This window comes from Leptonychotes weddellii, chromosome 6, assembly GCF_054177405.1.
Source record: "Leptonychotes weddellii isolate Sample4059 chromosome 6, ASM5417740v2, whole genome shotgun sequence".
Taxonomy (NCBI): Eukaryota; Metazoa; Chordata; class Mammalia; order Carnivora; family Phocidae; genus Leptonychotes; species Leptonychotes weddellii.
In genome coordinates, this window is record NC_138374.1 from 25,217,217 (window position 1) to 25,238,846 (window position 21,630).

At 39.8% G+C, this 21,630-nt stretch overlaps 1 protein-coding gene across 3 annotated transcripts in view; it reads right to left on the minus strand.

Annotated features, from left to right (window-relative positions):
• The window catches only part of SLF2 (SMC5/6 complex localization factor 2), a 45,609-nt gene extending 30,957 nt beyond the window's left edge, over positions 1 to 14,652 (minus strand). Inside the window, exons 1-6 of one of the 3 annotated variants that reach the window (XM_081823633.1) lie at positions 14,344 to 14,652; positions 11,736 to 11,779; positions 10,507 to 11,240; positions 8,902 to 8,959; positions 2,489 to 3,474; positions 1,440 to 1,510 (exon numbers count right to left, since the gene is read on the minus strand). In XM_081823633.1, the coding sequence (XP_081679759.1) occupies positions 1,440 to 1,510; positions 2,489 to 3,474; positions 8,902 to 8,959; positions 10,507 to 11,240; positions 11,736 to 11,779; positions 14,344 to 14,483 (2,033 nt within the window). In that variant the 5' untranslated portion in view covers positions 14,484 to 14,652. Of the gene's footprint in view, positions 1 to 1,439; positions 1,511 to 2,488; positions 3,478 to 8,901; positions 8,960 to 10,049; positions 10,452 to 10,506; positions 11,241 to 11,735; positions 11,780 to 14,343 lie in introns of those variants that run through there. The other 2 variants (XM_081823632.1, XM_081823634.1) reach the window with 2 other exon arrangements.
• Positions 14,653 to 21,630: the final 6,978 nt, after the last annotated feature.

The following is a 21,630-nucleotide window of genomic DNA, read 5'->3' on the forward strand; positions in this document are numbered from 1 at the left end:
TGTGGCTATGCTGGTTTCAGAATTTGGACTACGTGAATATAAGAATGTTTAAAAAAAATTCTATGCAAACAAAAAAACCCCCAAACAATTCAATTAAAAAATGGGCAAGGGGCACCTGGATGGTTCAGTTGATTAAGCGTCCGTCTTTGGCTCAGGTCATGATCCTGGGGTCCTGGGACTGAGCCCCACATTGGGCTCCCTGCTCAGCAGGGAGTCTGCTTCTCCTTCTCCCTCTGCCCCTTCCCCCTCTTGTGCTCTCTCACAAATAAATCAATAAAATCTTAAAAAAAACATGTGCAAAGGATCTGAATAGACATTTCTCCAAAGAAGCTATACAAATGGCCAATAAGGACATGAAAAGATGCTCAACATCATTCGTTATTAGGAAAGTGAAAATCAAAACCATGAGGTACCACTTCATATTCATTAGGATGGCTATGATCAAAAAACCAGAAAATATCAAGTGTTGGTGAGGATGTGGAAAAACTGGAATCCTTGTGCTCTGCTAGTGGGAATGTAAAATGGTGCAGCCACTATGGAAAACAGTACAGCAGTTCCTCAAAATATGTATAGAATCACTGTATGGTCCAGGATTCCATTTCTGGGAATATACCAACCCAAAAGAATTGAGTGGGGACTTGAAGAGATATTTGTACACCCTTGTTCACAGCAGCAATACTTCCAATAGCCAAAAAACAGAAACAACACAAGTGTCCATCAAAGGATGAATGGATAAATAAAATGTGCTATATACATACAATGGAGTATTATTCCGCCTTAAAAGGGAAGGAAATTCTGACACATGCTACAACATGGACAAACCTTGAAGACACTACGCTAAGTAAAATAAGCCAGTATAAATGGACGAATACTGTATGATTTCATTTATATGAGGTACCTAGAATAGTTAATTTCATAGAGACAGAAAGGAGAAGGGTAGTTGCCAAGGGCTGGGGGAAGAGGAGGATGGGAAGTTATTATTTAATGAGTATGGAATTTCAGTTAGGGAAGCTGAAAAAAAGTTCTGAAGATGGATGGTGCTGGTGGTTGCACAACAAGGTGAATGTACTTAATGCCACTGAACTGCAAATTTAAAAATGATTAGAATGGTAAATTAAATTCTATATATTTCATCACAATTAAAAAATACACACAAAAAACTCTGCCCATACTTTTGATCAAGAATTTCAGCTACCAGTTAGATTCTGGTTGTGGTAAGCAGAAAGGAATTTGTATTATTACAGTAATGCAGTAAACCATAAAAACCTGATCTTCTGACCCCGCCTGTGAACAAGAATACTTTTTTTCTAACAAAGCTGACAATAAAACTAGCACAAAATGCATGCTAATTTCTCATAATTTTTAAAGGAAAATTAAAAGCCAGCCACACAAACAAGCAGTATGTTAAATTTAGCAAGGTAGTCATGATGCTAACTAACCTTTGAGTGTCTTCCATCTCCTTCACTAGACGTTCTAAAGTATTTGTGTATGTTCCACTATGAACATGTTCCTAAAACAAGAAGAAAATTTAGGAATACTTTATAACATATCTTAGTAGAAGAACTGGGATGTTTTAAGTTGTTCAGAGTACTAAAGAATATTTTCTATTTCAATAACCTAGGCCAGGAGAATACCTTTCTTAGAGAATTTTCACCATCATGCTTTAAATCTAGTATTTTGTACTGCAGGCAATTTGATTTTACCATTTATTAGGAAAGGCACTACTTATAAAACCCTGCCAGCCTTAGGAACTGACTACAAACACCCAAGGGCTCCATGGCTACCCTGTCTTTATTTTTAAATTCTATTTTAATGGAATCAAACTAATTTTTAGGTGTTACCATGGAACATTAACACCTTCCCCACCAAATTTTACAGACATATTAGAATTTAATGCAGCTTTTTCCCAAGATAGAATGAAGCACTTTATAAATAAAATTGCACACCACAATTAACAACATTTCTACACTCTACCTTCATTTACAGCAGTGGTCTCCAAAGCAGGGGGTGTGCAAGGTGATCCATTGGGGTGCAGGAAGAAAATAATAGAACTTCTATTTATATGGAACTTCTATAGAAACTCCAGTAGAACTTAGTCTATAGTAACTTCTATATAACTTTTAAAGGAAAATACTTTTTTCTTCTTCCTTTTAAATTCTGTTTTTGCATATGCTTTAGAAAGTACACAGTAGTATAGTGGTACATGTATATAACCTATAAGTATACATATATATTGGAGTACATGCTTAAAAATTTTTTACTAATAGAAGTGTGTGTGATCAAAAAAGTTTGGAGACCACTGATTTACAGTAATAAAACTAAAGATAGGGAAATCCATTAACCAAACAAGAACTATACCAGTTTCAGTCCAATTATGAATCATAACAAATACTAAGTTTTCAAATAAGTTCTAGCAATCTATCCCTCTTTCACTAATCAATCCATCTTTCCCTCTTCAAGTAAAGATAAATGTCACAGCACTACTTACTGTATAGTCTGATGACTGAGATCTAAGCCCCTTGGAAAGAGCAGGAGGTTTTCCTGTAGTTGCAGGAGTCTGATTGAAGTTCAAAGCCATTATTTCTTCCAGTGATTTTAATGTTTCCTCTTCCTCATCACTGTCTAGGTTGTAACCTAAACTTTCTTCATCACTATCAAAATCACCCCTTAGTTTTCTTTTCAGTGCATTGCTACCTGCATTGGAATTTCCTGAACTCTCTTTATCTGAAGGGGCTTTATCTGAAGGTGCTGTAGGGCTTGGGATACATGGCACAACTTCCAAAGCAGCTGGGGGAGACTTTGTAGGAGTGCCATATTCTGAACGCAAAGATCCCCCAGAAATTTTCCCTGAAGATACATTAGAATCAGCTTTATCAGTCTTTGCCTTGTGTTCCTTGTGTTTGGAGGACTCTGTAGAATGCCCAGAACATTCTTTAGATGAGGAACGCTCTTTTTCTTTTTTAGGAACTGGAAGAGTGCAATTTTTAGCATTTAATGGTACCCGGGAGGAACCAGCACTTGGAACATGGGAAAGTAAAGGTAGAAGTTTTGTTTCCTTTGATGCCACAGAGCTAGCAGTTTTATTTTTCTGAAGGTTGCTAGCTTTTTTAACTGCAGACTTTTCCTGAGGTAAGGATAAGTGGGGTTTCTGCATCTTAGTCTCTTTGGTACTTGCCACACGGATTTGGTCACTATTCCTGGAAGAATGGTGGCCAGAATTTGAAGGTGCCAAGCCTCCAGAGGAGCGATCAATTTCTCCACTGGGTTCCTTGGATATATCTTCCAAGCGTAATACATCCCCAGGTGTCTTCAGTGCAATATGTTTTATAAATTTCTCTCTCTGATGTGGTCCGTCAGGACGCTTCTCAAGGAAGGACTCTTTTACTTTTGGCATTATAGATTCTCTTGTGCTTTTCAGATCTGAGTCCACAGAGTTCCTTTTTCTTTTGTCAGGGAACTTATTCTGCTTAGACCCTGCTAAAATTTAATTTTTGCCAGATTAGTGAAAAATATATTTTCCTATCTTAGTAAAGTTTATTCAGTGAGTGTCTAGAACACTAATGACAAAATGTTTAAATTGTAAAAGTTTAAAGGGAAAAATGAAGCGGGGGGGAATCGGAGGGGGAGACGAACCATGAGAGACTATGGACTCTGAGAAACAAACTGAGGGTTCTAGAGGGGAGGGAGGTGGGGGGATGGGTTAGCCTGGTGATGGGTATTAAAGAGGCCATGTATTGAATGGAGCACTGGGTGTTATACGCAAACAATGAGTCATGGAACACTACATCAAAAGCTAATGATGTAATGTATGGTGATTAACATAATAAAATTTAAAAAAAAGAAAAAGAAAAAAATAAATTGTAAAAGTTTAGGCTGAGATCATTCAATATATGTGGGATAAGGAAAAAGATTGTACTACCATTTATTTATTAACTAATAAAATACTGGTGTCCAAATTTAAAGCTAATGACAATGCTCATTTTCATTCTAAAGCTGTTAAGTTTACTACCAAAACAAAATTCAAGGTATTGCTCCCCAAAACACAAAAGCTGCATATCTGTTATCATGGAAGGCAATTCCCTCAAAGTTCATATATTCTTTCTTAGACCAAGGACCATCTGATTCCAAAAATGTAATACTTCTACATCTAAATTTATAGCACCTTAAAATATATATACGATAACTAGTTGAAGGCAGACATATTTTAATTTCTCAATTAAGAAAATCCACCCAAGTCTTTCTCCCCAGTGTTTAATTGTTTATTCCTTCCTGTGTATCCGTCTAGTCTTTAGCTGTGTTATGAGCTGTGGTTGAATTGTGGCTCCTAACTCCCAGAATCTCAGAATGCGACTTTAATAAAAAATAGCGTCTTTACAGGGGTAGTCAAGTTAAAATAAAGTCATTAAGGTGGGTCCTAATACAGTTATGACTGGTGTCCTCAGAAAAAGGGGACATCTGCAGTCTTGAGGTCTTTTATCTTTTTTTACACTATCATGTCATGAATTCACAGGGAATGTACTACAGCAACTCAGGCTCCTTTCCATTGGTTCTCACAAAATGAAATCTCACAAAATGCCAGCAGGCTGGCATTTTAGTTGAACCTAAATACCTTTCTCTTTGGCTTCCTTCAAAAGGGGAAATTTGGACATAGAGACAGACTTGAAGAGGGAAGATGACGTGAAAACACACAAGGAAGGGGTGCCTGGGTGGCTCAGTTGGTTAAGCATCTGCCTTTGGCCCAGGTCATGAGCTCAGGGTCCTGGAACTGAGCCCCGAGTTGGGCTCCCTGCTCAGTGGGGAGTCTGCTTCTCCCTCTCTCTCTGCCCCTCCCCCTGCTTGTGTGCGCACACTCTCTTTCAAATAAATAAATAAATAAAATCTTAAGAATTGTTGAGAGAGGGGCGCCTGGGTGGCTCAGTTGGTTGGGCGACTGCCTTCGGCTCGGGTCATGATCCTGGAGTCCCAGGATCGAGTCCCGCATCGGGCTCCCTGCTCGGCAGGGAGTCTGCTTCTCCCTCTGACCCTCCCCACTCTCATGTGCTCTCTCTCATTCTCTCTCTCTCAAATAAATAAATAAAATCTTAAAAAAAAAAAAGAATTGTTGAGAGAGAGCATGGCTCTGCTGATAACCTTAATTTTGGATTTCTAGCTTCTAGAACCATGAGAAAATAAATTACTATTGTTTTAAGCCACCTAGGTTTAGGAGCTCCATACAGGAGAACTTTAATAAACCACGTATATTTGAGTTAACCAGGTTTAAAAAATTTCTTATTGTGTTTAAAAATGTGATGTATCATTAATTAAAACCCACTAATCATTAAATATTACTATTTATATAATCAGTATTCCCCAAATCAAGTTTCTCTCTGCATATGGGCAGATGTCCTCAAATCCTCAACAATTTGATTAAAACAACAACAAAATAACTCAAGGGGTAAGCAACTTTTTGGATAGCTTGATCAGAACATAATCTGAAAAATTCCATTTATAAACATGAAAAATCAATAAACAAATGCCTCTATCGCCATTTTTCTACAGATAGCTCCTATTACCTGAAGAAATCATTCCATGCCCACTCACTCTGCTGGGGTTAAATGTCTTGTAAAAAAGGACAGGGGTCCTTTACAGTATAAGATGAGAAATCAAGTAACTAAGAAAAAGACTTGGGGTGGACTTACACTGATTATTTTAAATTTAGAGTTTCAAAAAAGACAGCTACAGAGCTGCCAGTTTGAGTTCTGTTCCATTTCCTAGAGAAGCTAATTTATATACAGCTAGACATGAGGAGAAATTTCTGATTTGTTCAGGTCTTCAATTACAGAACAGGAGGAGAGAAAACCTGTTTATGGGCAAAGTTTAGGAAAAATCAGCTTATTAAGAGCTTTTGACATCTAGAATTAGAGGAGGTTGAAATGGTACTATGGGGAAGCTCCCCTTTTGCAAGCTCTCTAAAGCAGTGGGTTAACTGAAGAATTATTTTTGCACTGCTTGTACAAACTGTAGACTGTTTAAGAACATTTCAAATATCTGTTAATATATAAAACAGGTAAGACAAGAGATTGAATTTGTAAATAGAAAAAAAGTAAAAATCCAACTGTCCATTAATAGGAGACTGGTTAGGGGCACCTGGGTGGCTCAGCTGGTTAAGTGGCTGCCTTCGGCTAAGGTCATGATCCCAGGGTCCTGGGATCGAGTCCCACATCGGGCTCCCTGCTCTTCGGGAAGCCTGCTTCTCCCCTGCCTGCTGCTCCCCCTGCTTGTGCTTGCCCTCTCCCTCTCCCTCACTCTCTCCCGCCCCCCATGTCAAATAAATAAATAAAATCTTAAAAAAAAAATAGGAGATTGGTTACTAATAAATTATAGAAAAAACAAGGGATGGATTAATTTGGACCTCAGAATGCAGCCCAAGGACAGGATTCTGGAAGACTAAAGAGCTAAATGACTTTATCAACATTTCTGAAATCCTCTAACTTGTGTGTGATTATGTACATCACGATCACAACTGAGAAGTATAATAGCAGTAATATGAACAAGACAGAATATTTGGATTATTAAGATCTATTCACTATTAGATAAAGATAAGCATTCTTCAGGTTATCTAGTGAAAAAGCCCCTTATGTCCTTTATATTCTGTTGACAGTGAAATGCAGCACAAATATGTATTTATTAAAAAGTACAATACCATAACTAAAAGTGATTATGAAACATGCAAAAATATTAGAAATAAAAATATAAGTGAATCTTAAATCTGCTTATGAAAATGTGCAGAAAGCATCTTTTTCTTTTATTTTTTTTCATATTTCACATTTGATCTGTAAACTTTTATTAAAAAAAAATCCACTGTCATTAGCAACGTGTGCTGCCATTAGTTTGTCTTTAGTGAAATAAGAGTGCAGGCCTTCAAGAGTCTCTGTCTAAAACATGTAGAAACTCCGATGTAAACACGAGGTGTCCGCCCTCTTCCCTTGATTTTGGGAGTTCATCAATGACATGATCTCAACCAGAAAAGCAGGGGGGAAAGGACAACACTTTGATACCTAAGAGCTCCCGGGACAGGAAGCGTCTTTTTCTTTTAAAGATTTTATTTATTTATTTGAGAGAGAGAAAAAGCACAAGAAAGGGGAGGGTCAGGGGGAGAAGCAGACTCCCTGCTAAGCAGGGAGCCCAATTCGGATTCGATCCTGGGACTCCAGGATCATGATCTGAGCCAAGGTAGATGCTTAACTGATTGAGCCACCCAGGCACCCAGAAAGCACCTTTTTCAAACACTGTTCAAAAACTGCAATATGTGGAACTATATAAATGAAACTACATTACAGTCACCACTGATGAAATCTGCAAACCTATGAACTGAAGAGAATTTTTCTCTTAGTCATTACTAGAGAAAAAAAAAAAGCTGAAGAGCTTGGTGGCAACACCACCACCAGCAGCCCTTTATACTGGCAGAGCAAACTATTTTATACTAAAAATACTTTGTTCCTCCATTCACCTCACTGCAAATGACTTATTACTACAAATGTGTAATACAGTGAGTACAGGAACAACCTCGTGGCTGAGAAATTATTGTTTTATTTCGTGATGTCAAAATGCAATGAGATTTGATTACTAAAATCAACAACACTGTAAAAATTAAATAAAAATTTTAAAAACCACATACAACTTCAAATTTATTCCTGTATCTAGAAGCTCCCTCTATGATGGTAATTATGGTTTCAGCCTTGGCTAAACATTGATTTTAACACTTGAGATCACCTGGTCAAAATGTACTGCACCTCTAGAATATATAAAAAATAGAGTCTTACATGAAACCTGAAGAACAAGGAGTCACATCTGTCTCTCTGTACCACTGTTTTTTCATCTTTAAAAGTAATCATCTTATGAGGATGTGAAGATCAAATGAATTAAAAGCACAAAGAACAGGGCATGGCACACAGTAACTGTTCAATAAACGTTGGCTATTATTGTTATGTCCACTGTATCTTACTGAGTGTGGAAATCTGTAAAATTCATTTTTCAAAGTTTGCAATCATGGCAGAAAAAAATCTGATACACCAGACTATTAACAGCTGTTATTTCTGGGAACCTTTCATTTTCTGTGTTATGAATTTCTGCAATGTTTGACTTTTACACTGTTCTATTTTCTAGTTAAGAAAAGATAAAGATACTTTAAGAATTACTGAATTAACAGTAGCTATTTGTTATTATGTATTTCCTCAACCAATAGATACTGAAAGTACAAATTAATATCATGTAGGTGTCCTTGGAAATTTGATATTAAAAAGGTTATCTTTGTACTTGAAATATTAGGAAACACTGTTTTGGATCATGATAACAGTTTCAACCTTATACAAAGCATCTATAATACCAAGATCTCAGATAGTCCACAATTCCAATAATATAAGATTATGCTTCTTATTGTAGCCAAGATTCAGCAGTAGAACACTGAATACCAAAATGAGAAACATGTTGCTAGGAACTCTTGAAAGAGGCAAAAAAGTCAAGATAAACCACAGGTTATGCATACTAATTCAAGTACTATTCTTTTAAAATATAATTTACCAAATTCTTAACTGATCTGAGACATTCAATTTCCCTCTAGGAAGGAAACTGAATATTTAAACCAATTTGTTTTAAAAAAGTGCCACCTAATGGGGCACCTGGGTGGCTCAGTCGTTAAGCTTCTGCCTTTGGCTTAGGTCATGATTCCAGGGTCCTGGGATCGAGCCCTACATTGGGCTCCCTGCTCAGTGGGAAGCCTGTTTCTCCCTCTCCCACTCCCCCTGCGTGTGTTCCCTCTCTCGCTGTGTATCTCTCTGTCAAATAAATAAAATCTTAAAAAAAAAAAAAGTGCCACTGAGGTACAATTTTATTTAAAAATTAATAAATTAATTTTGATTCTACCTGAAGCAGGTTCCCATGAATCAGAAGAGGATCTTTTCCTTGAGAAATGTCCATTTTCCTATTAGCAAAATGAGAAAAAGTTAATTAGGAATTGGGGCCAGTAAAGAATGTAAACTTTTCTTTATAACATTTAAACACAGATTTCTAGACCAATTAAAGCAAGCACTTATACTTGGAGAGAAATTCAAACTTCTATAATAAAACATTTTAAACTCTTTAAGTTTTATAAAAATGAAGGGCATTTGTATCATAAAATGTAAAAATGTCATAAAAATAAAAGCCAGTTTTCATAATGCAAATTTAGAGCTAAAGATTAAGCACTATATCATTATTTTGAAAAAGAAATAGTAAGCCTAATATTTGTCAATTAAATGGACATAACTCAGGGGCGCCCAGGTGGCTCAGTCAGTTAAGTGCCTGACTTTGGTTCAGGTCATGATCTCAGGGTCCTGGGATCGAGCCGTATCCGGCTCCCCACTGAGTGGGGAGTCTGCCTATCACTACCCCCCCTCCCCCACTTGTGCTCTTTCTCTAATAAATAAATAAAATCTCTAAAAAAAAAAAGTGGACATAACAGACTCTTTAATACTTCAGTTCAAGTATTGACATACAACCAAACACTAAAATCTTCTAAGAATGGACCAAATGTTACTAACTTCTATTGATTGTTAGCAAATCTCATTGGTAAAGACACCAAACTCCTTTCAAACAAACCCTAGAGTTTACAAACACATTTTCTAACAATATACAAGGCAACACTCTCCATTCCCTCCTAAAATGTCATAGTTTGGTTTACTTTTTTGGTCTACCTGGCTTTAAAATCTCATAGCATCTTATCAACATAGCCCTTTCTTGATATCTGATCTTGCTTTATTTGCTCTGTATGTAGAAAAGTTTTTTCAAACAGAGGTACTTGTCTTTCTAGGGGAGAGGGTCAGCTTTTATGCTAATCTAGGTTTGGTCTATTCTCAAGGGAGAATATGAAGTTAATTATGTATCTGGATAGCTTTCTAAGTATTATCTAAGTTGTCTAAGACCCATTCTCAAAATTATTTAGGACTCATATAATCTAAACCAGTCAGTCTCAAAACTTTAAAGTATATCAGAATCATCTGGAAGGCTTGTTAATTGCAGATTGCTGGTCTTACCTCTAATTTCTGGTTCAGTGAGTCTGGGGCGGGGCCTGAGAATTTGCATTTCTAAGTTCCCAGGTGATGCTGATGTTGTTAGTCTAGGGACCACATTTTGAGAACCGCTGTTCTAAAACATTTCTTCCTGTTTTAGATTTTTCCATTCCTTAAATATCTCCCTTCAGCACAGCCTAATTTAAAAATAACTATACTTGCCTAAAAAAAGAATGCTTACTTTCTTGATTAAGAAAGGTCTTTGTACATGGTCTGAAAAAATTAAGGGCAAGAAACATTACTTTACTGAATCCTACGGACAGTCAGAAGAAATGTAATGAAATTAGGTTTTAAACAAACTGTGTATCAGTATTTCCTTAACAAAAGATACCAATATGATGCTAATAGTTATTAAATATTTTTAGATTTAGCATGTTAAATAAAGCAGTAGCCAGGCTAATCCAGTAATTATTACACATACCAGGTTTGAAAGATTACTCTTTCCAGGTGTGACGTCATTCTGTTTACTTTGTTCCTGCCTTGGTTTACATTTTCTTTCTATACTAGAGGATTTTAAGGAAAGATTGCTTGCTTCTGAGAAAGAATTTTCCGAGTTGATTCTCTGCTCCATCTGCTCCCTTCTCAACTTCTTTAGTTCTCTTTCTCTGCAGTAAGAAGCTAATGACAACTGGAATTTAGCCCCCAATGGACTTTCTCCTGGGTGGTGCCTGGATAGGCTGCTTCTGCTGCTAAGACTTCTAGAGCTGTTCTTGAAGATGTCAGTTTCTGTCACTGTGGCCTGCTTTTTGGAATCTGCACTGGTCTTGTCTCGATCTCTATCATTCTTCTCCCTGCTATTTTCATGAATGAACAGTGACTTCCTTCTCTCTGGAGATCGATGTTTTTTCTTCAGTGCCTTCATCTCCTTTGACAAGCAATATGGAGGAACATAGACTTTTGCAACTGCCTTTGGATATTTGGTGGCTATTGACACACAAGGCCGACGTGACTCATGCATACCACGATCTTTATGGTGCTCTTTTACACCTTTCATGAGAGCCTCTAAAATACTGCTCTTTTCTGATGGCACCCTTTTGGGTTTAGATTTTTTTGGTGAGGATAGTTTCCTTTCAAACTGCTCTGTCCCAGTGATGGACAATCCACTTCCTCCATATTTGATATCTGATTTTTGTGGAGAATCCAACATATGTCTGTCTAAATAGCCAATTAAAACACAAATTGCATGTTATTAAAAATAACACAAACTATTACATTTTGTATATTTATTTAAATCAATAATACTTAAAATACTAAGCTATCACAAGAATCTTCAAATCAATATTTAGATGATGATACACATTTCATGGGGGGGGAATTAGGACATGATTTATTTAATAGCCTTACTTTCATAAAGCTCCCTTTTGCTACATCTTGTAAGCTCATATGGCTCCATTTATAAAATGTTACTGTATTAGAGAATCAAAATAGTATGCAGTATGAACATTATTGACTGAATAGTTTAAATGTAAGAAAGAATAACAGCAAAAAGTTTCATGACGTTTACAACTTATCTTTGTAAAAAACACTGCATCTTCATTATATTCTCAATTTGAACATTATGCTTAATCAAGTAAGAGCTTAGAGAAATTTATTGAATCCATCTCCCTCTTCAAAAGATCCTGCAAAAAAATGCATTAATAGTATACATACCTTGTTTTGAAGCTGGTTTGAAGAAATCTATAATTGACTGCTTCCTGAAAATAAAAGCATAACTAATATGGTATCACATAAGCAAACGTTAAAACCTCAATAATTCAGATTAAGGGGAGAATACTAGATTTATAGGATATAGATTGGATTTCACTACCTGGTTTAATCACATTCTGACAATGGCAATAATGCCTTGCTAAGCTGATTATAAAAAACTGAAAATATAATTTACCATTTCCTGTAGGAGCAAATTTATAAAAGCACAACTGAGGTTTATATAATCTATAGTACTAAAATGGTAAGACTGGAGTACAGATCCAGGGAATTGACAGTGTGCTTCCTAGGAAAAGCTTACTGCTACGTGAAGGGATCTGATCCTATTGCTTGGTATCTCCAGTGACTGGTACAAAATAATGCTCAATAGATGTTTGCTGAATGAATAATGGAGATTATAAAAACTGAGTAAAACCTGAACAGACTCATAGCAAGAGTAGATGGTAGAATGGCATATCAGTGATTGGGCCCAGCTGGGGAGGCAGCTGAGTTGAAGGGCATGCTGGCCATAATGCAGAAAGGATCAAGTGCCAAGTTTATACTACCTTCTTTATATACTACAGTAAGATGTTAATCTAAGTAACAGCAGAAATTAGAATGATATTCACAACTAGTGTTTCAAAATCTTAATTTTTACCTAAAAACTCTTCAGATATTTACAAAAATAACACATTGCCTGGGGAAAACACGAAACACGAGAAAAGGAAGAAAGTGAACAATTACAAAAACCAAATTGTTTTAATTTTTAAGGATTTCTGCGCCTTTCTGCACAGTAACACAAAGTGAACCATATTACCAGAATTTGTATTCGGATTGATGTATTTAGAGTTATCTGTCAGCTGCATAAAGAGAAATGTCATCATATGTAGAGGAAAAAATTTCCTTGCAAAATTCTGCTAAAACATATTCATTTCACTGAAAGCGAAGCAGTACACTCAGTTTCCCTAAACATTTATTCATTATGAGGTTGGAATGCTCAGAGAAAACTTGAACAATCCAAGTCCCTCGTACGCTTCACAGGTCACGTTCGAAGAGCAACACCCGTCTTTAATGGTTTACTGAGAGTCTACAATGTTTATAAAATGTTGGTAGAAAAGCTAACTGGTTATGAAATGAATATGAGTGATAGACTAAGAAGTAATTTATGCATTTGTTTTCATAAAACATAAAAAATTCCACAGGAGAATAAACGAAGAAATGTCAGAGGTTCTGCAAATCGGGAAAGGATGATGCCCTCTGTTACTGGTTGAGGAGAGATGGGAAAGGATTAAGCAGCAGCTAATTCAAAACAATACTAAATATGCCTTTACATTAATTACTAAAAGTAACATTATATCTTTTCTAAAATATTAGATCCCAGGCTCCTTTTCGAGTAATACACCAGAGGGAAAAATGGTTTTGGGTAAAACATACAAGAAATCTGTAAAATAACCATGAATGTAACTTTCAAGTAGGAACAGTTCTCTAATTTTATATGCACAGAAATGTCCATTAGTTATTTATAACTAGCTTTTAAAAATTATAACAGCTCACAAGCCCTTATCTGAAATTTTTGGGGTCAAATGTTTTTGAATTTTGAATTTACTGGATTTTAGAAAGGGGGTAACCTGGATGCATTACATAAAGTCCCCCAGTGGGGTCTGACACTGCACCCCAGAAGCAAACACACCAATATTTCTCCAGCAAAGCTTACAAATACTCACACTTAATGCCATAAAGCCCATAAATAGCCTTCCATTAGTTCTAGTCAGGTTTGGCTGCCAAGTCAGAGGTGGTGCCAAACTTACTGAAAACTTTTGATTTTCATAGCATTCTGGCTTTCACAATTAAGATAAGGGATTGTGGACCTGTACCACATTAGAAGATAAACTTACTGTTAAACTTGTTACAAGCTTTTTAAAACTTAAAATAAAAAAGACAGTACCAAGTGCGTAGAGAATTTAAACATGTTTTATTGTCAGAGGATGTCAAAACTCCCCCATCTTATTACATAGCTCCCACAAAAATCTTCACAAGAAACCTAGCCTGGAGAGGCGGAAAGTTACTGAAGGAAAAAACGTATCACATTCCAAATCTGCATGTCAAGTATCAATTATCGTGCATACTGGACTATAAAGTAATTCGTGGAAAGGTTTTCCTCGTCACGTCGTACATAATTTCACCCACAATTGAGAAAAAGATTTATACTGTTAAGCTACTACGATCAGTAGAACTGCAACGTACAAAAAAACCACCTAAATATGCACTAAGCAGGCAGGGCCCCGGGTCCAGCTATCGTAAAAGACAAAAATCACGGTCTACCTAAGGCGGGTTCTCCGTAGCCACCCAAGCTGTGTGTGGTCACTAGACCGAGAACTGCGTCCCAACTACAGAAAAGGAAACTCGAAGTCCCAGAAGCCCCCGCGCGGAGGCGGGGCAGGGGTTTGCCAGGCCCCGGAAAGCCGAGGCCTGAGCTCGCGGAGGATGGCGGGAACTGAAAGAGCGGGCGTCCGCAGTCCTCCCTCATACCCTTGCCCCCGCGACCCGGCCCCTTCTCCAGCCCTCTGCACGGTACCTGTCCCCAGGACTCTTTGTTCTCTTTCCCGCTGCAGCAGGGGCGGTACTACCGGGTCTCAGATGGCAGCGCGGGGGCGACGACCCCGGGGCTGGGGATGAGGGGAAACCTGGCCTAGCGGGCATGCAGCGCCTTGTCATGTCGGCGCCGCTGGCGACGGCGGCATGAGCTGTGGCTGGAGAAGTTGGGTGCGTGGTTGCCGTCTTGCTGCTGGGACTCGGGGAGGCTGTCGGAGCGGAGTTGGGCGGCACCCCCTTCCCTCTTCATGGCGGTTCTCTCTCTTCGGAAGTGACTCCTGTATGAGCGGGAAGGAACCTGAGGACCAACAGGGGGCGGGTCTTACTTGAAGGGTCGCACTCTGACTGGCTGGCACGGCGGTCATTTCAGTAGTGGCGCAATAGAAAGCCGCAGCCTCTCAGGAGAAGGTGGGGTTTCGAGAAGGGGGAGGGGGTAGGAAAACTGCCCCCCCCGTCACGTGCGCGGTTGCGGGGGGAGCGCCCCGTCGCATCCGGGCCGCGTCGGCCTTGGCAGGCACGCGGGGGCGGACAGGCGCGGGCCGTTGCGGGTGCTGCGGCAGCTGGCGACAGCCGCCTGCTCGAGGGCGAAGGACGACGAGGTTTGCAGAAGCAAACCCGAGCCCGGCAGCTGCCTTCAGTGAGGATGGCCAACGGTTCGGCTTCCTGTGTCATACAATTGTGCCTCAGAAATCTCCAGCTGTTCATTACATCGTCTCTTTAACATCTTAGGCCAAAGTGCCCTAATGCTGTCACCATTTCCTTGGTAATCTGCACAACCCAATCTGAAGACTTGTCTGTTCTGTGAGAGTTCTTGTTAAGTATTGTGGATGCCTTTTCTCTTTTTTTAAGAAAGAAAAAAAGACCCCACAGAAATAAAGGCTGTTTTTATTCCACAGAAGCATTTTGTTTCTCAGCTGTTGAAATGAGTTATCCATGAAGTCTCTGCAGCCAGATTCCTTGGAGATTTTTGAAAGGAACACAGGGTCAGCTTTCAATTACCCATGTTAAGTGTGGACAGCATAGATTAGTGAAAGCTGCCAGCACTCTCCAGTCCTTCTTTGTAAGGGGCTTGTGTGTTGGAGGCTGTTAGCCACGGTTTTCCTCACAAACTGAGACTGGTCAGAATATCCCTGAGCCTCAGTTTCCACATCTATACAATGCTATTCTATTTTTCTGGGAAACTGTAAACTATAAAAGTGATAAGCAGTGTAAACTTAACAGGTCAGAGTCTCTCGTGTAATAAGTACTGAGCAAATTAGTGTTCCCTTTCCTTTGCTCTTTAGACATACTCTTACACTCTAATTTACTACAAAATCTTCCAGAGATACCTCAGATACTGTCTGACATATATGCAGACATATGTTGTATGTAATATATTAATAGTTATCACGTACATTATATGTGATATCTTCAGGATGTCCAAGCTTTAATTGTCAGGCCTGTTCAATCATTTGGGTGGAACAAAATCTTAAAACACAAAAGAATTTAGACAGGTATTTAAAGTCTATTGTGCTGAGGGGCGCCTGGGTGGCTCAGTTGTTAAGCGCCTGCCTTTGGCTCAGTTCATGTTCCCAGCGTCCTAGGATCAAGCCCCCCCATAGGGCTCCTTGCTCAGCTGGGAGCCTGCTTCTCCCTCTCCCTCTGCCTGCTGCTCCCCCTGATTGTGCTTTCTCTGTCAAATAAATAAATAAAATCTTTAAAAAAAAATAAAGTTTATTGTACTGAGATTTGACTGCTTCTGTAGCTAAGCAAGGCTGACTGACCTGAAGTTCACTTCTTTTCCCTCCTGGTTAGCCCTTAGGAGGAAGAATTAATGAGGAATAAAAGTGGCCCACAAGGTTGCAAAGCATAGGGTAAAAGATAAACAGTGAATGTACGATCTGTCATACAACCCAAAAAGCATATATATGCAGCTAATATACTAGGTAGCAAGAAAGGAAATACTATGGGGCTCCTGGGTGGCTCAGTTGCTTAAACGACTGCCTTCAGCTCAGGTCATGATCCCAGGGTCCCGGGATCGAGCCCCACATCGGGGCTCCCGCTCAGCGGGAAGCCTGCTTTTCCCTCTCCCACTCCCCCTGCTTGTGTTCCCTCTCTCACTGTCTCTCTCTGTCAGATAAATAAATGAAATCTTTAAAAAAAAAAAAGAAAGGAAATACTAAAACAAGGGGCATTTTTTCTGCTAGTAGCGAGAAGTTGTTGTACGTAGCATCATTCTCTACCTAACAAAGAATACAATAGATGCTTGAAATGTGTTGAATGAATAATGATTTACACATTTGTTTATTTGGGGCTTTTTACATGTATTATTTCCTATCTCGTATAAGTGCTTTCTCTTGGGTGTTTTTACACTAGTAAATTCTTGCTTCTATAATGGCACATCTACAAAACATTTAATCTGATTCGTCTCACTGCATGCTCGGGCCATAATAAAGAGCGATGCATAAAAAACAACATTCTACATGATTAATCAGTTGCTTTTCTTGGATTATAGTATTTGAATCATCTGGCCTCCAAGGTATCACTTTAAAGTCTGTACTCATGCTACCAAACAATAGTTTTCACATTTTCTTAATCTGAGCAACAGATTATAGAGTTAAGTGAGGCAAGAAATCCCTTGATCAATAAATGGAGATGGAGTCATAATGAAAACACAATTTTAAAAATCTCTTCTTAACAGGGAAGTAGTTACCCAAATCCTCAATAAGCATCAAGGCTCTTCTTTGTTTAAGCTGTATTTGAAAATGATACAGATTTGGTCACAGGGTGAAATATGCTCAACATACTAACTAGAACCGCTGGGAGCCTCTCAGGCTCTCCCCCCGCCCCAAATAGCGTTGGGCACTCTATTTTGTGTTTATACCCCTTCTCCCCACATTGAATGTGTACATATGCCACGTGCACACACACGGTTCATGTAGGGTTCATGTAGTGGGCCGGAAATAGATAGCCAGGAGCTGTCCACCAGGTGAGAGGTGGTAAAGAACTCAGGTGCTTGCCTGTGAGGAGACAAGAGGAGAGTAGAACTGGGGTGGGGCTGGGAGGAGAGGATGATGAATAAAGTAGACAAGACTCAATTAGAGACTTAAGACAAAACTTCAGCCAGGATTGGATAAAGAATATGGAGAAATTAAGGCCAGATGACCATAAAAGGCTAGTTTGAAAAGATTTCTGGGAATGCGGGTGGGGATGAGGAAGCAAAGACCATAGGAATGGAGTGGCTTCTATGCATGAAGCTTCTATGGGGTGCAGCTCCCCTCAGTCTGGCACCCTGAACTGTTAAAGGCCGTTAGGAGGAGGGCAGACTCTGGCCTTGATGGGAAGGGACGGGGCAGCAGCAGCAACAGTGTTACGTGTACAACAGATCAAGTTTGCTGGGAGTATCAAGTCCAATGTGGGAATCCTGAGAGGAGTGACAGGATAACTGATGCCAGAGATTCCAAGCGGGCACAAAGGAAACAACAGTGGGCAGACTGGCTCAGCAGTACCTTAGCAGGCAGGGACTAAAAGAACAAAAGGTCAGTAAGTTACAAAAAATGATACTAAAAAGAAGAGAACTAAAGTAAAAGTAACTTCTGGTTCCACAGTAATGACACACTTTTGCTCTGAGATTGCTACCTTCTGGTACATTCCAAGGCTCTTGTTGGAGGTTTCTCCAGGGCAGGCGGAGAGACCAAGGTGGGTTTACTGTAGAGCTGCCAGCCGATGGCCAAGCCTGTATGTGTGGAGGGGAAGGTGGAGGGACCTGGGAAGCGGGGGATAAGGAACAGACCCAGAGAAACAGGAAATAATTAACTTGAACGCCTGACAGAGAAAGAAAGACCACATGATGATCTGATGAAGGAAAGGCGAGCTCCTGCTTCTCACGAGCCACACGATTCACTTTGCAAGTGGATGCCGAACTCAAAACTGCCCAACAAGCATTTGGAAGAAGCACTGGCTTGGTTTTAAGGGGCTGCTAGGGACACGCCAAATGTAATATAACATAATGTCATATAATCTAAATTTCCTGGGAATAATTAGTAACACTCTGAGAAAGCAGATCCTATGTTAGGGAAAGTACGTTTCTTGTTATTTCACTATGGAATGTTGCAAGATAATATTTCCTACACTTTAGAACACAAGTAACATATTTGTGATTTTTGACATACCTGAATATTTCCTGTACTATTATTTACTCAATATTTTCACTTAAATCACTCTTAAACCCATTTATTTTGGAAGAAAACTTAAAATGATTTCCCTAAATTAAAAATCAGTATCACTTGGAAAGTGATAACTTTCCAAATGGAAGCAAACTGTAAAAACTAATAAAGAACTAAATAAGAACTAGAAAAATATCTCCCCACATTTCTCCTACGGTCATCTTGTTTACTAGTGGTGGTAGGCATAGATATTACTCATATATGTGAAATACAAGAGAGTCTTTGGAAAATACTAGTTTTAGGGACTCCAGTCTATAATCAGGTGTTTTTCACACATGGTTAGCAACCCATTAGAGGGTTTTAAAGTTGATGTAAAGGGGGTCCCAGACCATAATTGAAAAAAGAGTGAGGGAATGGAATAGGGAATATCAGTGCACCACACATAGTTTAGTTATGTGTTATTTTGCAAAACTTCAGTTGTATGTATTTTCTTTTGGAGTCAGTGATATAAAAGGTAGGTCTGTGGCTCCTACTGTGGGCAGTGGTGGAAACGTTTGAAAGTTGTTGCTGTAATCTGTAGTCATACTTCACCCTTCTGTGTACTGGGGGCTCTGAACAGCAGAAGCTGCTTGGAGGAGAAAAGGTGGGCTTCCTTTGGTCACTCCTGCTGGTGAGGAGGGTCAGGAGACACAGCTCAGGCTCCCCTTATGTTCCTTTAAAGCCATTCCCTCCAGGAGTGGGGAGCCTTGTAGAGGGAGGCTGACTCTCTAGAGGAGCTGGCCTTTCCCCATCCTGCGCTGTAATAGCTTCAAGATGGAGAGGATGGCCGAGGTGGCCCTCTTAAGTCCAGCCTGGTCCTCAATAATCTAGGGACTGTGGGTGAGAAATGGTGGAAGGGAGAATGTTGCAAACGAGGCAGAGATCCCCTGTTCCACCTGCCCCTGACATAAAACCCCACCACCTGGAACTGGAGAGGGTCTGGGAGGGAGAATACATTTGATCTCTTACCTTTGCAGTGCTCTTCCCAGAATTCCTCACATCATGACCCTTACTTTATCAGGCTCTGACTTGCCTCTACAGTCATTCCCTACCAACACTATCCTGAAGCTGGAAGCTTCCACACCACCAAAATACTGAACCTTCTGTGTCAGCCTTCCTGAAAACGTGCTTCCCTGAGCTCTCAAAGAGATTCTTAAAGACGTAGAACAACATTTAAAAATCAAGAGATTTCACACAAAACTCTAGATTTCTGGCTTTAACAGGTATAAAGGAGGGGTCTCACACTTACGCCTACAGGGGCTAGGTAAATAAATATGTGAATCAGGTTCATTTTCCTGACTTTTATAGAGAGTTGGGATCAGAGAACTACTTTGCAGGTCAGTACGGCGATGGTGGCAAACTCCTATTGGGCCTCACTATGGGTCAGGCACTTTTCTAAGCACTTTACGATTGCTGACTCCTTTAATCTTTGCCACGTCCCTACAAGTTAGGACATGGGGGCACTGGCCCAGTGTTTGCACAAGCATGGTGGTAAATGGCACGTGGAGCTCAGCCTCAGTGAGTGGAGAGGCGAGGCTCTGGGGGGACCTGGGGGGCACATTCCCAGCTAAATGGAGACAACCTCTCTAGGCTGCAGTTTCCACGTGGGAACGTAGGCCCCGTGTTTCCTCCTCTTCTCTCAGCAGCAAAGAGAGAAGCACCCGGCAGTGGGGAGGTGAGGCATGACATTGCACAGCAACTCCTTTTTGAGCTGCCCTGGATGTCTTAATATACGCCCTAATATTTGTTTCTAAAGTTCTAGGAGAGAATGCTCTTGTAAAGCATTTCCTCTTGGAACCAAGAGAGGAAGAAATAGTGCTTTCGGTACCCAGAGGAGTGTTACAGGGAGTTAGCAGGGTTCTCACTCAGGGGTTCTTACTTAAAGAAATTGTCACACTTTACTTATAATCAATACCTGTGGGCATTTCAAAGAACCAGTGGCCGATATCTATCAAAGATATAAAATGCACATGTCCTTTGATTCAGCAATTCCCCTTCTAATGTCTCTTAGAAATATACCTCTCCTCCATTCACAAAGATGGATCTATAAAGTTATTTGTTGTAGCATTAGCCGTAGTATAAGGCTGCAAAGGAACTAACCAGCCCAGAAGTCGGGGACAAAACAAATCATGGCACATCCTTACAGTAGAATGCTGTGCTGCACTTAGGAATTCCCTTGGAAAGTGCAGCATCCTTCCAGAGAGTCTTGGGGTATACATGCAAATCACCCATTTTACTTATACAAGCAATAGCATAGTCTATGTATACACGGTAGCATACACTGTTCTGCAACTTAATTTTTTCTTAATATATCTTCGAAACTATTCCATACCAGTTTATACTGTTCACAAGTGTAGAGAGTTCTGCTAAACTACTCTGTAATATTGCCAACCTTGGCATCTAGTTAGCATAGCCAAGCAGCCTGCAGGGGCCTTGAACTGACATCTGCCCTCCCACGCACGTGCCTAGATAACAGCCTGCAGAGTAACAAGTAAACGTAAGTTCCTGATAACCTCCCCCCAACAGTCCCTGTGATCAACAGTCTCCCCTGCCTCCTCCTTGTGTGCCCCTTAATAAGACCCCCGGGGAGCTTACCAAAATCCAGCTCTTTTTAATTTGAATTGACCAATGGGGCCTTAACCTGGGAACCACAAAGGATTCTACCATGGACCCGAATAAAGGCATGTGCTCCAGGTCCTGCTGCTCTCTCTGCCTGCAGCCTGCCTTGACCTCCCCACGTGGGAGGCCACTGGTCCTTTTAAGTGGCCACCTTGATCATAGGTAAAGAAGCCCTTAACAATGGTTGCCTCTAGAGAGAGCTTTTCCCCTACTTGTGAAATTTGTATTTTACCAGTTATATATATTACATTTCTAAAGAAACAGATCTCTCTCTCTCACCTACACATAAGAAAATAAAAGGACCAATAGTTTCAGATTAAACGTTATGCTGTTATATTAACTGCTTTCAGTGAAGACTTGCCAGATACCCGCCACTATTTCTGTTAGCCTCTGCCCATTTCTCCCTCATCTCCCTTCCCTAGGACCTTGATACTGACACCCCTGCGCCTATCTGCTTGTTGTGGCCA